This window comes from Pundamilia nyererei, unplaced genomic scaffold (genome assembly GCF_000239375.1).
Source record: "Pundamilia nyererei isolate P.nyererei 1_Seehausen unplaced genomic scaffold, PunNye1.0 scaffold00020, whole genome shotgun sequence".
In the NCBI taxonomy this organism is placed as follows: Eukaryota; Metazoa; Chordata; class Actinopteri; order Cichliformes; family Cichlidae; genus Pundamilia; species Pundamilia nyererei.
This window is the reverse complement of record NW_005187421.1, coordinates 3544161-3563855: the sequence shown is the minus strand read 5'-3', so window position 1 is coordinate 3563855 and position 19695 is coordinate 3544161. Positions and strand designations below refer to the sequence as shown.

The 19695-nt window shown below is 38.4% G+C and overlaps 1 protein-coding gene across 1 annotated transcript; it reads right to left on the bottom strand.

Moving 5' to 3' along the window:
* Positions 1 to 840: 840 nt before the first annotated feature.
* lbx2 (ladybird homeobox 2) lies at positions 841 to 3277 on the bottom strand. Its single transcript, XM_005726545.2, has 2 exons — positions 2577 to 3277; positions 841 to 1788 (listed from the first exon to the last, which is right to left on the bottom strand). Exons 1-2 carry the CDS (start codon positions 2899 to 2901, stop codon positions 1325 to 1327), a joined length of 789 nt encoding a protein of 262 aa, XP_005726602.1. The 5' UTR covers positions 2902 to 3277; the 3' UTR covers positions 841 to 1324.
* Between the last annotated feature and the right edge of the window lie 16418 nt (positions 3278 to 19695).

Sequence of the window (19695 nt, the reverse complement as noted above, 5' to 3'; positions counted from 1 at the left end):
ACCCATTTGCCATTCATTGGTGCCTTCTTCTCCTTTTTTCCAAACAAACCCGAGTCAAGAGTGGCAGATGCGTGCCATTATTGCCCACGGCTCGGTGGAAGCTGTTTTATGCAAGGCAAAGGCGGGTTAACCTAATCAATCATGTCCACTAGTTGTGTTAAAGACGATTCATAGAAGGAGGAAGAAAACATATGGCGCAGGGGTGGAGGCAAGCTTTTCTTAACACCGCAGCCAGACCGGGACCTTCTTGCGACAAGATGTATTCAAAGCCGGTGGAGAGAATGGGAATAAAGGCGGTGGACGGCTGCTAATTGAAGTCATGGCACTTCAGGCTTGAAAGCAGAGGTCAATTATTCAGAAAGTCCCGTTTTTACCAAGCGAAGCAAATTTTAGGGTGAATGTTTTATGTGTCTTCTTAAACTCTCAAAGCAAATCCAGAGGTCGTTTGAATTCTATTTAGTGCGTCTTTATGATAGAAGATTTTTTTTATAGAAAACAGGGATTATGGCCCATTTTCCTCCCTCTAAAATGTAAAATCAAACCCCGTTTATTTCAGTTAACTCTCTGGTTTATTTTTTAAATTTGGGCTCATGTGCACAATCACACATCCAACAGCGCCGAAAGCTTCTTGAAATACCATATAACCTTTATTTACATAGATGCTGATTAAATAGAATGTTACAATAAAATTATCGCATAGGATGTTTGATCTATATACAGAATTCAGAGCGTGTAAAAGTTTGCAGTCGATAGCGATGGACGCCTTCTTTGCGCTGCGAATAGGCCTCCAAGCTTGCAGACACACCTTTCTCTCAGGACAAAAAAATAAGTCTACTCTTAAGGTAGGATGAACCTACAAGTTGGGGTTTATTTGCTTAGAAAAATCATAGGGGGTGTGATTTAAATATTTGTCACGTCCGATTAATTTTATTTAAAAAGGCGAATAAATGGCAAAAATAATTGCACAACTTTTCCACCCCCTTGAATCACGAAATAATAAAATGTATACTTAAATGTTTAGTCTATACAATTATCAGTCTTCCTGTACCATAACAATTTGGTCTGTCTGAAAGAATAGCAGGGATTCCTCAGATTTTTTTGTGGTGAAACTTAAATGACAGACCCGGAAGGCTTTACAAGTTCCAATAATAAATTAACATGAAGACGAAAAGAAAAATGGGGGGAGGAAAAACTTTCCCGAAATGTTTATATATGTGTGTATTCTCCTCTTGTCTATCATCCGTGCAAAAGTTTGGCAAGAAAAATGTCCCCTTTTGATATTTTGTTGTTGTTGCTGCTTATGAATCACAGACCCCCCTGACTGTCAATCGTCCACCTCGATTTCCTCGTCATCCTCCGAGAATTCATCCGTGGTTTGGTCTCTTGACGAGGAGGGGGACTGTGGGAAGGCCCGTTGTCCTTGAGAAGTCGGGGAGCAACTGGGCGATCTGGCCCCGGGGCCCCCACTCTGGGGGTCCTCAATGTTGTCCATGGTGACAAGCTTCTGCAGGGTCTGTGGGGTGATTTTCTTGAGCGACTCGACATCTGCTTTCATCTCCTCCAGATCCCTCTTGAGTTTAGCTCTGCGATTCTGAAACCAGGTGATGACCTGCGCGTTGGAGAGTCCCAACTGCTGCGCGATTTGGTCACGGTCGGCCGGAGAAAGGTACTTCTGGTACAAAAACCTCTTCTCCAATTCATAAATCTGGTGGTTCGTGAAGGCTGTCCGCGACTTTCTCCTCTTCTTAGACGTCTGCCTCTGTCCAAAAGCATTTACATGCTCACGACCTTGGATGAGTGGGAGAAGAAAAACAAGAGGAATGAAATAGCCGCAAGAGTCACTTACCCTCAAACTCCAACAGCAACAGAGGGCAGTGCAGAACAGGCCTGACCACGCTCTGCGGGCTTGCTTTTGACATTTTCCTTGTAGCAAACTATTTATCACACTTAATTTCTAATGACGACATTTAAATTTTACCCTGCAGAGTCAAGGTAACCACTGCTGCGATCATTTTGGAGTGGTTTAAATACTGTGTAAAAAAAAAAGAAGAAGAAAGAAGTAAATTTGCATTGGAAATTAACCTTTCAATTCCCACCATATCATTAGCCAAGCAAAAAATAAGGGAGTTGACTAAGAATAGCTATGCTTACATATTTCTGCTGCAGGCCTACATCAGGAATCAGGATGTAAAATAGCGTCAGTTGTAAAAAGAAAAAAAAAATCTGTTTATTTAATCCAACGCAGCGCTGCATGCAGCAGGCCATAGTGCCTGTTTGATGTTTTGACAACAGACACGAGCATATTCAAAAGATTACCCACTTACATCAGTTTATGTATGATATGCACGCATATTTGCATGCGTAAATGTTCCGTGTCCTTTTCCTTATCTTGAATTCTACACGCATTCCCATACAGCTGTCCTAGCATGTCTGTATTAAAAAAGTCAAAACAAACCCAGCTAGCAGTGACCTTAGTTCTGAATCCCGCATTTACTGTACTTGTTCCCCTTAAAAACTAGTTTGAATGCTTATCCTGCCTTCCCGAAAATTCAAAATTGGGTCAAGAAAGTTTTTACCTTCCGCTGCCTGGATAACGCTGACTTCCAGACCCTTAAACGTTTTGCTGGCCAGCTCCTCCAGCGCGCACAGCGGCGAGGACGGAGTGGTGATCCCGTTCCTCGCTGAGTTGGAGCCCGTCACTTTCTCAAGCACTCTGGGCGGACAGATACTTGCGACCGACTTCTTCACGGAGGGTTTGTTAAGGATATCCTCAATACTGAAAGGCGTTAACGGTTTGTTGGAGTTGGCCGGCGGCGGCAGCTGGTCCAAGGGAGCCCGCCTCCTCTCCTCGCCGCCGGACTGCAACACAGAACCTGCTTTCATGTCTTTACTGGAGGTCATCGCAGTCCCGAAGAAGTGCTGCTTTCAGGAAAGTTGATTATTTCATTCAAATGGCAGATTTAAGCGTCCACAAGTTTAACTCTGGTGCTCTCGTAGACCTCCACAATATTTTGAAACGAATGCTGCAACTTAGCTCGTGTAAGAGCCTTCCTCCAAAATAACCATGCTTCGGGCGTAGTTGTAAAGGCAGCCGGACTATATTCCCTTCAGAGTCCCAGTTCCTCTGCCAAGTTCCATGTAGATCTTTTGGAAGTAACCGGCTGGAGGGGGTGAAACCCTGCAAGGCAAGAAAGCTTTCACAGGCAGAGAGAAAAAGAAAGCGACTGCTAACGAGTTATTGTTGATTGGGCGAAGTTCAATTAGAGAAACACTACACTACTTGCTGACCCGCTGCTGCGTCTTAAAGGGCCGGACCATAATAACTAATTGGACGTGGGGAATAGGAGGAGTCTGTTGCTGCCGAGGAGAAAGATGCCCTGAAATGTTTATGCATCTGTTTCCCTCTGCTGGAGTATTCTCCTAAAAAAGGGAGAGTTAATAGCCATTAGAATAGAGCCACCAGCATTTCTGCATTATTGAAAAGTCTGGAGGAAGAAAGAACCAGCAACAATCTCTTGCCGTCATGTGAATTTAGTCGTTCTGTCACTTTTGTGCGTAATTACGCATATAACGTTTTGCGTAATGTGTTATACAGACGCCTTGTTGGACTGAAATTTGAGTTAAAAATAGACACAATGAGCACATTGAGGGACTCGGTTATGGGATATATTAAAATGCAACAGAACCACGATAGAATATTTTTTGGATTTTTACTTTATTCATTATTTTTAACGACAGGAAATAAGGAATCTGAGAGTAAATATTGTCATTATATTTTAAAAATAAATTTTAAAATAGTAATGTGCTGAAGTCTCTGGGGAAAACACGTCTGCTACAAAATCTTTTCATTTTGTGGACAGATTCGAGGATGAAAGAACAGAGAAAGTCAGCTTCATTTCTGGACTCAGTTGTTTATTCGGTTTTGTCGATTAAGTTCTTTTGTTTCTCTTTGGTAATGCCACACGTGCTCCGGTATTTCCCTGCAGGTAAAACCCCGAGTTCCAGTGTAATTTAATGCTGTACCGTGAAACAAGCGAATAATAAAGGTGACGCCGTGCTGTGGCTCAGAGTCTGAGGACGGAGAATGTGAATTTCACTGAAGGAGGCTTAGGATGTAAAGAGAGAAAAGAGAGAGAAAGGAGGACGCGTGGGACGCGTGGGACGCATGGGAGAGCAGCAGGTACGTCTGATCAGAGGGACACACCTTGTTTTATTTAAGGTTCGGTGGTCTTTGTCACGATTTGGATGATATATTCGTTTAGATGAATTACATGAGACTTGTCGGCTGAATTAAATTAGCATTTTTCAGATATTAAGATACAGAATTGTGTATCTTACATTAAAACTATACCACCTTGAATCAAGCGCAACTTTAATGGGCATTTCTTTATGCAAAACGCAACAAAAGCTTCTCATGATAAATAAACAATGCAGACCATATTTTAGCAGTTGTATTAGAATTCGAGTACCACCTGCTGAAAGCGGCCGGGGGCTGAATATTACAAACGCTGGAGAAACATTTTTACAATACAGTCATATTTTTTGTGACCCCACTGGGTAAAGCCTGCCGCCCAGGAAGCCACTGCGGAGAATCTTGTGCCAACAGGAGCATATGGTGACATTGGTTTAGGGACAGAGCTATAAAACAGCAGGAAATTCTATTATCTGCCTTGGAGGTCCACCCTTTGTGACTGCTTTGAATACATATTTCTCCATAACGAGCAGGAGTTGGTGGGGATAAATTCAGTTAGGGAATTTGGACAGAAATGTGGACGGTTTTGGAGAAAGTGCTGGTACCTGAAAATATATTAATATCACAAAGAAGGCGATTTAACCTGACACTTCAGACTTGAATTCAAAATTAGGTTGAAATTTAAGGAAGTTAGAAGCTAATCTTGTTTTATTTTGCTGTGCAAAAAAGAAAAAGAAAAAAGGTTTGATTTTATAGACATGGGCGAGTACTTTTAAATATATATTTTGTCTTAGCAAAACTCTCTTTACATTTTTAATATTCAAAATCATTTAAAAACATCTGGGCATTGTATCATATTTATTAGTCATATCATCTATCAAACATAGTTATAAAAGGGGCAAAAAATCCTCTACTTGAGGTGTAGTTATATGCTCTTCACAAAGATGGACCTCCTCTGAGCTCCGCTCAGATCCGGACTTCTGTACATGATTAACCTTAAATTGGGTTTAAGCCTAAATAACCCTGAGACCTTTCTACTATTGGTTCAGTTGGCTTTCAGTTCTCAAGTGAAGTTGGTCCGAAACATATTCCCCTCCTCTGGCTTAATTTAAACGTTAATTAGAAGCAGAACAGCTGACACCATCAATCATCAGCTCTTGAGGGATTTAATTGGATGATTCGCTTCGATTTTTGCCTCCTAGGTTATCGCTCTCCAAAATATTGCGCGTTAAATGCTTTAAAAAAATCATTTATGAAGCTTCTTTTTGTGAGGAGCTGTTTATTGAATGGTAGTACTGCGTCACATTTCGTTTTTTCTTCTTATCTTTAGGAATCACAGATCTACTATCAGAAGGGCCAAGCGTGTTTGTGTCACCCATTAACTCGATAAATTCAAAGCAGTGTGAGAACTCCCTCCCGGTAAAGGCCAACCTTTCTGTCATTAATCACCAAATTAATTCACTGCGGTCCAGGGCGAATATCAGGGGATGCAATTCAGGCTCCACTGGAGACTCAAAGAAGGCGATGACAAATGCAACAACTGCAAAAAATAATAGCGACAATGTAATTTGTTACAGTGCTGTAACGCGTTACCGACAGTCTTTTCTCCCCTTGCAAGAGGCCGTGCATCTTCACCGCTGCAACTCAGGTGTTTCACAAAAGGAATAAAAAAAAAAGTCTCGAAGCAAAGGATAAATATGAATGCACTTCTTTCGATTTCGACAACGCTGTTAATTATGGAGTAAAGCACATTTTGCTCATTCTAGAATTAAATAATAAGCATTTACAGGAAAAACTAATTTTGAAGTAGATATTCACGTTTAACATGCACAGGTTCCATAGACACGTTTGTTTCTTTATTGCATTCTAATTAAAATATTTTTAAAATAAAAAATTATTATCGTTAAGTTAATTTTGTTAACTATCAAACTAATAATTTTAAAACGATTTATGCCCACCCCACTAATCCACAGAAATGTTTATAAAATATATTTTTATTGTTGATAAAAATAACAACTTAGTTTAATGTCACTATAAACACTATAAACACAGAACCAAACAGACACTTTAAACCCATTCTGATGTTTTCAAGGTCACTGTCGATAACTGAGGTAAATCTGTCCCTTGAAGAAATTAAAATACTAATAATTTCTATTTGCAAAGGCCGTGGAGGCTTTAATGTTGTCGTAAAGAGGCAGCTCTTACAGCGCAGCATGTCGTCCTGTACAAAACAGCTGTAAACGCCTCTCAGTATAACATGATACAGGAGAAGGCTGCTCGGGGCGCTGTGGGTGTGTTTGTTTCCATTCTTAACTGGACTGTTTCCACTGTAAAACACACTGTGCGGCTGACTGAAAAGCCTGATGAAGGCGCGTGTTGATGAGGCTCCACGTTACGTCGGTGTGATACCAAATTAAGTGGATCATGTGTGGCACCTTTTATAGATTCAGTTTTCTGCCACCCACAGCCATACTAATAGCTTCTGGTCAGAAAGGAAAATATCTTCGTTGGCTGTTTTAAAAGATGCGTGGGCAGAATGCAAAATAATAAAAACACGAATGCAGATGGATACTAATGAATTATTATTTGGGGACCATAAATTTGACCATAAAGGGTTAGAATTTATTTTTTGTTTTTTTAATTATTAGTTTTTACTTATTTTTATTTGCGTAGTGGCGATGGTGTCGTGCACCTGCCTCGCTCTCGCCCAAAACATCAAGTATCAGGCCAACTCGTGGGTGACGGTGTTGTTATGGTGTCAGTGCAGGAGTGTCTTCTTTCTAAGCTGTCCTTGAACGCACCGTTACGGTCTGACAACTCAATCGGCAGCGGAGACGCACAGGTGTTCACCTTCACAGCAGCTTCACTCTGTTTGGAAGTGACGCGTCCTTTTGCGCTGTGACGTTGTCAGTTCTCATTGGTCAGCAGTCTCAATCCAACACCATACATTAAAGCTTTTATCCTAAGGGTTGTGTCTTAATATATTATTTTGAAAGCTGTTGGTTGTATTTCTGAAGAGAGACACTGGAACAATAACTGGTGACAGAGCAGTTTTGACTCTTATGATTAGAATCAGTCTGCAGGTAACAGTTTGTACACAATGAAGCACCTACTGCTGGTAGATTTTAGATCATTGTATTGGTTTCATGACTTCTTTGCTAGCTTTAAACATTTTCAACAGTAATTTTGCTTCAAACTTTTGATATTATTGCCTTAAACTTCTCCTACTTATGCCACCTGGCAAAGATGATGAAAATAATTACTGTTTTCATCATCATTTATTCAATTTTCTTTTTTTCATGATTTGCTTTTGAAATGTCACAAACATAATTTAATATTAATATTTAATGGTAAATGGTAAATGGCCTGCATTTGTATAGCACTTTTCTAGTCCTTAAGGACCCCAAAGCGCTTTACACTACATTCAGTCATTCACCCATTCACACACACATTCACACACTGGTGATGGCAAGCTACATTGTAGCCACAGCTGCTTTAATAACTATAATGTTATTATAATTCCCCAAAACAAAAACAAAATTCTTATTTTGACCAGAACATACCTATCCAAGTAGAAAATGTTTGCCCCTTTTTCTTCAAAAGCAGTTGAAGTATGCAATAAATGCGATTAATTATAGTGGGAACAACTTCTGAATTGTCAGGTGGCCCAGACATCAAGCTCAGGTAGAATAAAATTAGAACATCCTTTTAAATTAAACATAATACATTCCAGTAATCTCTAACTGGTAACATTAATGGGTAATAACTGAGTCACAGACAGCGTGAACAAGATACTGCTGTTATTGCAATGATTGATGAAGAGATCACAGTCCTCACATCATGAACATAAAATACCTGCTTCCATCATAGATGGATTGAGTGATTGAAGTGAGCATGTTGTGTTGATCTACCATCAACAAGTCACCTCCTGTGACTGTTATGCATTATATGGTAGCATCACTGACATTCCCTGCAAGGCTGCTGAGATCTTCAAATAAACATAAGCATTTCCAAGCTCTCCAACACATTTAAACACAAAGCTACTTCATGGCCTGAGCCCGCCGCCCCCCTCTCCACCCCCAACTCTCTCATGGGAGTTGACTGTGGTCGTCCTAGTTGCCCTCTAATGGCCCACTGGGGCCCATTTAAGATCATAAAGAAGGATGACAAGAAGGTTCAGGCAGGATTACAGCATTACGGGTGAATGTTTGTCCTGTTTGACTAGCTTCATTACTGTGTAATTAGCCTGCTGACTGGAAGTACAGAGCATGCAATCTGATATGAAACATGAGATTTACATTGTTGATGTTTTGATATGTCGCCCACGGATGAGCACTTGGAACTGCTAGTGATACAAACTATATTACTATTATTATTATAATTATGATTATTGCAGTTTTAATAGTGTCAAATGTGGGTTTACATTTATATATGAAAGCTGCTTATTCTCATTAATTGTTCATGTTTATTGCAGAATTTTTAAATCACACTTATACAAATATACAAATATTACTTTTACAGTTTTGTTCAGGAAATCTTGCATTTAAGCATATTATAACCAGCAATCTATTTTTAATGTAATCTGAAAATGTTTTCCAGGAAATTATCAGATAAAAGTTACTGGATATGTTGTAGAGTAATTCAGTATTTTGTCAACACACATACAGACACTCACATAGTTCACGTGGCCAGATCTATTTATAGACGGTGATGGGATTCTGCCACTCAGTTGCTCTGTGATCAGGAGCGACCACAGCATGAACGCTAAACAAGCCAAGAGGATAGCAGAGTTAAGACCTTCATAACCTTTGGTATACAGGACAGTTTAAACTGCAGCTTGGCACCATGCAAAAAAAAGGGAAAATCACATACGTTCTTAACAAAATCAGCTCAGAATTGCATCAGTCATTGAACTTGCTGTCATTAAAACCTCTTCATGTTTGCTATAAATTTTCCTCATGATGATTTATGACCTCCTGAAAAGTAAGGTAGCTCTCTCCTGGGAAGCTGGGTAAGATGACTCTAATTTGACAATTGCTTCATTGCAACCTACAACATTTTATTTGAGAGTAACAGTGTAATATTCTTTGTTTATTTTAAATTATGCATACATTTTGCAAAAGTAAGACTAACAGCATCTTTCAGTTAATGTGAGAATTTAAAATAAATTTTTTTAAATTTTTTAAAATTTGTTTTCAAAATTAAGAGTAGCTCATTAAAACAAGATTAAAACACACACAAACAGAAAAGAACTGTGAATCCAGAACTGCCAGAATTCCAGTATTGATTACTGACAAAGTGCTATCTGACCCTGATTTAAAACCAATAACACATAAACTCTTGTACTTTCCATGCCATTGCAGAATACACAGAGTAACCATTCACAGTGCAGGCTACAAAAAAATAAGTGAACTCTTAAATGCTGTAACTTTAGCAGTAACAACCTACATAAGGCATTTCCTTTAGCTGTTCAAAATACTTTCCTAACACCGAGGGAACGTTGCAGGATCATTTGTTCAGCAGACATTTTTCAGTATTATCAATATTTGTGGGATGTCTTGATTAAACAGCCCTCTTGAGGTCATCCCGCAGCATCGGGCTAAGGTCAGGACTGACTGGGACATTTCTAAAGCACGTTTTTGTGTGTGTGTTTTCAGCAACTCTGTTCTTGATTTACTTGGTTATTCTCATGATGCATCAGCCAGCCAGGGCTGCCATGATGTTTTTAATTCATCGTTCACTGCCGCAAAGTGTCAAGACCTCAATGTATCAGAGCAAGTGCTCACATTTATTATACTTCACAGCTGAAATGTGACTTTGGGATAGGTGTGCAGTGTTTTTTTATTTATTTATTTTTATTTTCCTGCAAACATAATGTCATGTATTTTTACATACTTTCTCTCTCGCTGTCTGTGTTTGTGTGTTTGAACAGGTTTCTTTCCAATACCACCATTTTTATTCAGGGTTTTCCTTAGTGGACATACAATATGGATAGTTTAATAAATTGCAGAGCTATCTGTAGATGTCTTCTTGTTACACTTTGGGGTTTTTTTAAACCCTATTTAGAATTGTGTTTGGTATATTCTTTGAAGATTGGCCTCTCTTAGGGAGAGTAGCAATCTCGAATTTTCGTAAATTTCTAGACAATGTGTCCTTTTGTGGTTAGCACATCGAGATCTTCAGAAGTGCATCTGTAGTCTTTTCCAGATTTCTGCATGTCTACAATGCCTTTATAAAGGTTGTGTGAATGTTGTTTTGATCAAAGCATTCTGAATTTTATTTATGTAATGCCAAATCACAACAACAGTCACCTCAAGGCACTTTACACTGTAAGGTAATTTCCCTAAAACAATACAGTGAAAACCCAACTATCAAAGAGATCCTTTGAGCAAGCACTTGGTGACAGTGCAAGGAACAACTCCACTTTAGCAGGAAAAAACCTCCAGCAGAACGAGGCTGAGGGAGAAGCAGAAATGTGCCGCAATTGGTTGGAGGTCACGACATGGCATGGGTCACATTATCCATGCTGTCTTCAGAAGAGCAGACTTTTTATGTCTTTGTATGGATGGGCAGTATACAATCCACACTTCTAATCTCATCTTCTTAATTGGACATAGTTTCAGAAGAGGGTTTTTTTTTTGTTTTTTTTTAGAATAAAACTGTATGTATGCTGTTAATTAATTCAGAATGTCGTTGTCTATAATTGTCACTCAGATGAAGGTCAGACCACATTTCCAAGGTAATCAAAGCAGAAATCCAAGTATTGTCCTAAGCCTCTTCCTGTAACTGACATTCAGTAGCAACAAGAATAACAGACATGCATACATGTTCATGTTTTTCTCAGTATTTTGTATCTGTAGGTTTTGTAATTACCTGTTCAATTACAGAAGTGAAATATGGCACTGACATTTCATTTGCATCTGCACAGGCCACAAAACAAAATGTGTGTTTTAGCATAATGACACTCATTATTAGTCCATTAGTTCCATCGTTTTAGCTGTTAAATGGACCAAGAAAATGGTTTGTTTTTCTGTAGCTCATGAACACGACTGACAGTTAAGCAATGAACAAGCAACAAATGATTATACAGTGTGTGCCTGTGTTTTTTTTCCTTTCCTTTTTCCTTTTTTTTTTTGGCCTTGAACTTTTGTATTCCATTATGAAAGAAAAAAACCCCAAAACAAAACAAAACATGGCATCCAGGACTCTAAAGGCCTATCTTCTCATGTCACTGTACATATCTTGGCAAATGAAGACAAATACTTGTGTGAGTACACCAAGTTCCAGGGGAACCTTCGGCAAATTAATCACTTGCAATTCTATCCATGTCCACTTGGGCGCCTGGCGGGTCCCTGATGCAGCGCCCAGTCTGTAATGAGGGGCACATCGTCCAGTGCTCTTTACAAGCCAGAGTTGCTCCTCAAAACAAGAAAAAAATTAATGAATAAGTGACGCCACCTCTCTGGAGGGGCGTCATTTTCTCAAGATGGCGTGGCGCCTCGACCTCCAAGATCACCCCTTTACCCCACCACAAGTCTTCCTCTCCCTCCTCACATGAGGATTTCATTAAGTGGTGAGCTACCCCCCCCCCCCCATACACTTCACTCCATCACCACTGCCACCCCTTCTCCCCCTCCTTTGCTCTCTCCAGCGCCACTTTGCTCCCAAACCAAATGAGGAAATAGCTCGTCTGGTCGCTGACAGACCTCGAGTTTGGCCGTAAAGATAAATGACCCAAAGTATTAAAGTTTAACACGTTGACAAAACCCACCTGATCTGTGGGATTAATGCAACAAAAAATCCAACTGTGGAAAAAAGAGGAGGGGATGGAAGGGGCTGGGAGGGGTGACGAGGACTCACAAGAGAGTAATAGCTGGGCACTGGGAAGGTCAAACAATATTTAGGATAAGTACATATCCAGTGCTGAGAGGGAAACTTTGTAGAGACATGCGCTGTGTCTCAAGTTTCTGTGCATTAGGTTTTGGGAAGTAAAGTAAAAAATGTGCACATCGGGTACAACGTGCACATTTAAGACTTATGATACTTAATTGGATTGCATGAAAAACACAGTGAGTGCTTTCACTTAAAACCACATTAATAATCTGATGCCAGACTGTTGTATCTGAACCTAAAAAAAATGCAGGGGTTAGAAGAAAGTTGAACATGCTTGCTGAAAAAAAAGTTATCAGTCAGAACTGTGATCTGATATTCTATAAGTATTATTTGTACATTTGTTTTCACATATTTCAATGTTGAAGGTCTTTTCTTGAACATACCTGCAAAAACAAAAACGTGTTTTTCTGGATCATCCTGTGTCATGTCAAATACTGTACATGTGAGTAGTTGTTACTTCCATTGATTTTCTACTTTAATGAGAATAAACACTTTGAATGTGAAATGGATCCAAAGATAGTAAATATACTGGTGGCAAAAACCACTGGATAAAGGGAGCTATAATCCAAAACCATCAATCAGTATTGGCCTACAAAACCACAGTATCTGGGATTTACCAGTGATTCTTGAAGTCACTGTTGTATCAGTTTACAGATGAAGGCTTTCAAACTTCCAGAGTACCCGATTGTCCAGCTATTTGGATATCTATCTATCTATCTATCTATCTATCTATCTATCTATCTATCTATCTATAATCTAATTTGGCTTCTAATCAGAATGCCAGGATGTGAGATCATTTCCAGTATGAATGCGGTCCCAGCCACATCATCAATCGTCTCATTAGACTGAGTTTGTGTTATCCTATGTTTAAAATTAAGGTTAAAGGTGAAACAGCTTATTTACACATACAGTATCAATATTCAGATGTCAGGGATATGATGGGAAGTGTTCAGAAATTAAACATTTCTGGTATTAAAATAGTGTTGGTGGGCATTCTCAAATAAAATACAGGTGGAGTGTATTTGAAGTAAATTAAATTAGTCTCTACATCAAATTATATTCGTATCTACATCAAAAACACCCAATTGTGTCAATAGCAGCATGCTTTTACCTTTCAACATTACCTCATTGCATGAATAAGGCAAAGTCCAGTACTTTTTCCTCACTGGTTTTCTTTTGCACACTTTGTTGCACTATGTACTTAAATAAAGCTTTGGCATGTTGTGTTGTCATTGATGGTCTGAGAAAAATATATAAATATATAAATGTAGAACAAAAAGTCAGTGCAACCTTTGTTTGCTGATTCACTTCTTATATCATACATTTCCCTACTTGTAAAATCATATCCTATACAATATGATGCATTTGAAGTGCAGTTGCAGTGATTTAAAAAGCACACAAAACCAGGTTGTAATTCATTTTCTGATCTCAGATTAGACTTACACGAGAAGGCAACATGTGTAAAAGATGTTCTTTTTTCTTACATTTCATGTTTGCTTTACCTACCTGGAGAACCACGAGGATTAAGATACTGCCAAAGGGTAATCTGACTGCCAGAAACTTTAGTCCTTTAATAGAAGAATGTATAGCCTCAGTTCCTGTGATTAAGACCTAATGTGAAATATGAATTGTCTTGATGCAAAAACTACCTCTCACACCGCAAGATAAAACAAACTCTGAGAATTATTAGCAAGCACATTGTTGTCTGGCTCAATTGTGATGCGCTTCATAGAATCATGAATGTGTCCAGATAAGTGAATTATAAGCTATTAAAATGTACTGAGGAGCACCACTGGAACATGCCTGGATGTTTCCAGCCAGCTGTTAAATCATTATTATTGCTTCCTATTTTTCATAGAAGATTTAAATTGAAGCTGCTTCTCTTGGAAGACATTCCTTTTATTCCCCGAGATATTTAAATCATGATAATGTATAAGAAGTTGAAAAGCAAACCCAACGACTAAGTGATAAAACCTGTCTTTAGTTAGAGCTATGCTGACATCAGCCACTCTGGGGAAAGCCTCAGCTCTACAGCTCACTGGAGCTCCTGTACTGATAATGACTAATTACTATGGTTAATGGAAAAATGCAGCACAGTAACAAAAGTAAATAAATATGTAAAAAAAAACAAATTAAAAAAAACTGTTGGATATTATAATAATTTGAGAGAAAAGTTGATCCCTTTTAGATCTTTTTATGAATATTAAACAAAAATAAGCTTCACAACAAATCATACATAAGCAGAGTTTATCTCTTTATAAGCTTATTGGTGTGGTTCTCCACAACGGTCCCAGATTCTCATGTGGCCACTTGGGAAAATTAATTGTCCATTGCTGTTGAAGTCTAAAGACACTGATTTTAAACACTTTAGTGCTTTTCCATAATTTTTGTTTCATAGAACTCTTTGGCTTACGTTATTCCTGAAGCTGAGGTATTGTAATGGACAGGAAAACAGGAAAAATAGCAATAGGAAAAAAAAATGTTGGGAAGGATAAATATTAAGGGAGTGAAAACTCTAAGCGAGGTCTTGGCCCAATCTGTGCCCATAATTTACTCTGTCAGAGATGTTCATAAATATTAAGAAAAGGGCTCACAGTCACTTGCAAACTATGAGAAACTAATACATGGAAAGGAAAAAGAACTGTCTCACATCTGTGCTCCAGTTCTCTTTTCAAAAGCACAACCAAGAGGGGTTTAACTCTGAAAAGCTAAACCATTGTCTGGTATATTTTAGGCAATGAGCGTGTGGACCACAATCTCACGCCCAACATGAACAGCTGAAGTGAAAGTTTAGTTTGACTTTTAAATAACAATTTACAATAAAAAACAATACATTTTCACATAGAGTTTCAGGCTTGAAGTCTTAAGTGTTTTCAGCATGACCTTCAGCCAAAAGTTCACTCACCTCCTCATTCCCCCAACACTGTCTGTCTGAACGAATACAAATTGTAGGTAGACAGAAATGCATGCATTCACCCTCCCACTCACACCCACTCATTTCCTCTATGATTTTGTTTCCTGCAGTAGAGCCATTTTAATTAATTTCTCTGCTTTATTTTATGTCTGTTATTAAAGTCTTACCACATTTTCCATGTTGTCACTGTCGTCACCTTGAGTCTTATGCCCGGCTACAGGATAACTGATTCCATTAGCTTTGTGGTTGTTGCAGGCTCTTTTTGACTCACTACATAAAACGATTTGGTTTTGGGCCGTTTTTTTCTGATTAGCAATTCCCAATTACTGTACAGTTAACCAACTAAAAACTAATTAAACATCTCTCACATACACCTGATATCTATGGTAAACATTTCCAAATACAATTTCTTCCTTTTTTCAAATATTTTTAGTACAACAGATTAAATATTTCTTGTGAGGAAGAGGAGGATGAGCAGCTCCAAGATCAGCAAAAGAAACGCAACTTTATTATGAATCTGAATCCAGTAGAGAAGCCAGGTGGAAAGAAGAGTAAGCTCTGCAATTGTTATCAGCCCTTATCCTCTTGTTAAAAAGGGGTCAGACCGCTACTACCTTTGGAATGATACTGCCCTTAAACAATGAGATAATTAAAAATAAAGGTTTATTCTATTGCTATTTTGCTTTTTAAATGTTAATGAGTAAAGTGCTAAGAAACCTCAGTAATTATTATGCTTACACAAAGGTGTCCAGATGTAGATGCATGTGTCTCAAATGAAAACCTGTGATGGGATTTGGCTTCTAAACTTTTGTTTGACCTGTGATTTATGGCCGGTGTGCTCTGCCTTAGAATGTCTCACCTCTAAGAGATGTTTATAAGCCACATGTAGGCTGCGTATTACCGATAACTTTTTGCCTCTTAAATGCAGTATGTGCTATGTCACAATACAAATTGCAATCGTGATGAAGTCATCAAACCTTACTTCAGTTTTAGTATTTTAAACAGTAGTTTAGGCAGTATTTTTCTGTTCAAATTTGCAAATGTAAAATACTGCCTGTAAACATTTACTTATATAAAATTCATAAATCAGTTTTCTACATGTTATAGAGTCAAGGCAAATATATTTAAGAGATGGAAAAATGTATCCTCAAATTTCGTTTTGCAAATGATGCTTTTAAATACATGTGATTGGATCTCTGTGTTTAAGTGAGATATTTCATTGCTCATTTTCAACCTCCAAAAAAGCCTTATCTTGTAATTTCCTTGGGTGTATTTAGACCTGTACTTACAGGCTGCCCATTTATGATTAGTTCGCCTTAAAAATGTTAGTGTCAATCATGAATAGGACCTTAGGAAGGTTTGTAGACGCCCAAATTTTAATCTGCATTTTCCATATAATCTCTTTGCCTTAAAAAATAAAAGGAAAGAACAACGACAAAAAACCCACCAAAACACTTTAACACATCAGTCAACTTGGTGTCCCATTTTTGCTTCCAGAGAATCGACAGTCTGTGTGCAGCAGCCATGACACACCCCTCAGTGACCACATCCGCCATAAGCAGCCAGAAATGAAGCGATATGGAGATTATCGGGACAAAAAGCCTCCCAGCTTGTCATGGGATGCAGAGCGTATTGTACATCCACATGTATTGAACACAAACCTGTCACCGTCTGTGACAGCCCCATTCATCACACACAAAGCCAATCCTGTCAGCAGCACAATGCCTGCTATCTGTCCCTCCTCCCTTCTAAGTGACAGCATTGAAATGAACATTAGGACACCCGGGTATATATTGAAATGATTTGTTTTCCCACCTCCCACTGAAGCCAATTTCCAGAGGCTAATAAACCTGGGAATTATTTTATCTCAGAGAAAGCATTTTTCTTTTTTCCTCTCTGAAACATTATGAGATCCATGGGTGGCTGTCAGCGAAGATGAACAGTCTGTTATCTTAAATTTGCCCAATAGTTAGTATTTCTAGCATATTGAGCAGGCAAGGACTTAAACTAAATGTTATCTGAGTTACTGTAAAAGCTAATAGGCAGATTCAAAGAAAGGGGTTACTACTCACATGAACCCAAAGCAAAAGGCAATAAGAAATACTGAAGAACAATTATACTTTTATGAGGATACTTTGGCTCCTCAAAGATGATTTCACATGTAAATAATATATATATTATACATTTAATGGAAAAAAGCAGCACTGGCTGGCTGGATAACAAAATAGGTTGATACTATTTATCTTTCCCCCTTTTTTATATGTAATACGAATATCTTCAGCGAGTCAAACTCACTCTGGGAAACAAAAGGAGACTTTTTTCTTATACAGTGTGTAACACTGAAAAGTCTTACAGTAATTCCTGCTGCTCAAGCTACAAATGAGCCTCAGCTCAAATGCTGTAGTCTGTTTTTGCAGAGAAAATAGTTGGGCTTTTTTTTTTATGATCACTGGCACAGTTTTACCAACCAAGAGCAAGTATCACGTACATAAAAGTTCAGCAGCATTAACTATAAAATCCAAAGCTGTTGTTTAAGCAGCCAGACAAAACTTATGAGTGAGGTGTTTTCAACTGTTATACATCTGAAATTAAAGATTGTTTCAACAGATTCAAACACTCAAATCACATACCTACATGTGGCTAGTGGTTATTCTTATCACATTTCAAGTTTCAGTGTGTAAGTTAGTGCTTCAGAATACTAAACTTGCAACAGAGGACGAATATAAAAGTGCACAAAAGTATACATTAGGATGGAAGAGTGGGAGGCAGTGGCATAAATTACGGTCCTTTCACCCTAGTACATGTGTTCAGGTACTTAAAGACTATTATTTTTGCTATTTTGAATGAATGTTTGGTTAGGTTAAGCCATCAAAACTCCTTTTTTAAAGAAGATCTAGAAGCCCCTCTTCCAGAGACGATACAAACATTTCAGATGCTGCAAAGGATTCACTTGCAGGACTATGATGATTAAGTGACACTAAAGGGGTACCTGCTCTAGTAAAATGTGACACCGTGTGGTTATGATCAAGTATCCACAAAGTTTTTTTCTATCCACCAAGATGAATTCTGCCCTGCTCTAAGAAATCTTGGTTGAGCTGAAACTCCCATCTCCAGTCTGTGCAGGAGCAACGCAATCAATCTATAGTAAGTCTTTGAAATTTAACACGAGCTCGTCTGTGTGCCTGTGCCGATACGCGAGCTGTTTTCTCGTGTGTAGGGCTCATATAGGTTTGTGTGTCTCCTGAGTCAGCAGAGTTTCCGTAATTACCCATGATCCAAAGGCAGAGGGGTTTTGCTGTCCTGACAGAAGGAGCATCATTTCCCGAGTGTTCCCATAGACTGCAGACTGCAATAACACCACTCAACAGCCCTATCAAGATGATCCACATCACATTTTCACACAATTGCGCACCTAACCTATTTATGCTGTAAACAACAGCAGAAAGCTAATAAAACAACTCATTGCTGTGTGTGGATGTAATCTAATGAAGCGCCTTCTTAAATAATCTCTCTTGTACTGTACGCAATATTGGGTAAAGAAACATTGGTCCCAATATATCTGTGATGAACATAATGAGACTTTTCAATAACAAATTCATAAAGAATGTATGAATTCAGGCAGAACTTGGGCCATTGCAGTCGACACGGCCTGCCAGAGTGTTCAGTTCACTTTGTGTCACTGTCCTCTGAAGCTGAAATTGTCCAGAATTTCTTAACACCAGCCTTATCGATGGTGACTCCCAAACCGCATCAGATCGACTGATTTGACATCTTACTGACATTTGAACATCAGCCATTATTTGTCTTGAAGCTGTCACACCCACTGGGAACTGACAGATACTGAAGGCATCTTTGCTGAGTGGCATTTCATGGGATAATGTCTGACCATAGATTGTTATTGCTTATATTCTGGTATGTGTAGATATCAAAATAACCTTGTTTTCATCTATTTCTTATATGGTTTAGGTTTTGAACTGCTTACAAAAGCTCATCAGATTTTGGTCATATACTGGGGACACTTACTCTTGAGTAAAATAAAAGTACAGACAATATGGCATTAGTTTTTGCGCAACCTATACTACAGTAGAGGTATGGACTATCATTAATTTCAAAGGTTTACAGCCAGTATTTCATTAAGAAAGTGAATAAAACCATAAGTTAGAAAATATTTTAGGAAATTGGAAGAATATGGAAGTTGAAAATGAGCAAGAAGCTTATTATTTCTGGTTTTACATTTTTTTTTAATGAATTTGTGAGTAATTGCTAGTTATAATTGGCAGCAGGATGATAGCAGGCTGACTGTTTTTTTTTTATCACTATTTTATCCATATCTTGACAGTGGTTGGAGATGTTTGAAACAATCGCTTCAAAGTCAACAAGATTTCACGTTCATCACCAGAGTAGTGATATATTGCACATCATTTGTTACTTTTATTAATGAAAAGTATGAAAAGTAATTTGTTACGCTAATCATTACATTACTTTCTTGTTACTCAGTAGAAAGGCCAGAAATGCATGTGTCATAATTACCGGGTGACAATATACACACATTAACAGAAATCTCTTTCCTAATGAGGACAAACATGCAAGCCAACAACACAAAGCCAAGATAAAAACCAGCCCAAAGTGACTTCAAAGTGACTCCCACAATGATCTCTGGCTGCTGGGTTGACCGGATTCAAATCGAATCGATTCG

What these genes read in the sequence shown, in the direction of transcription:
- lbx2 (XM_005726545.2), bottom strand. Translation starts at nt 2,901, where the DNA reads ATGACCTCCAGTAAAGACATGAAAGCAGGTTCTGTGTTGCAGTCCGGC. An exon ending in CGTTATCCAGGCAGCGGAAG is followed by an intron (nt 1,789 to 2,576) that starts GTAAAAACTTTC and finishes CACTCATCCAAG; the next exon opens with GTCGTGAGCATGTAAATGCT.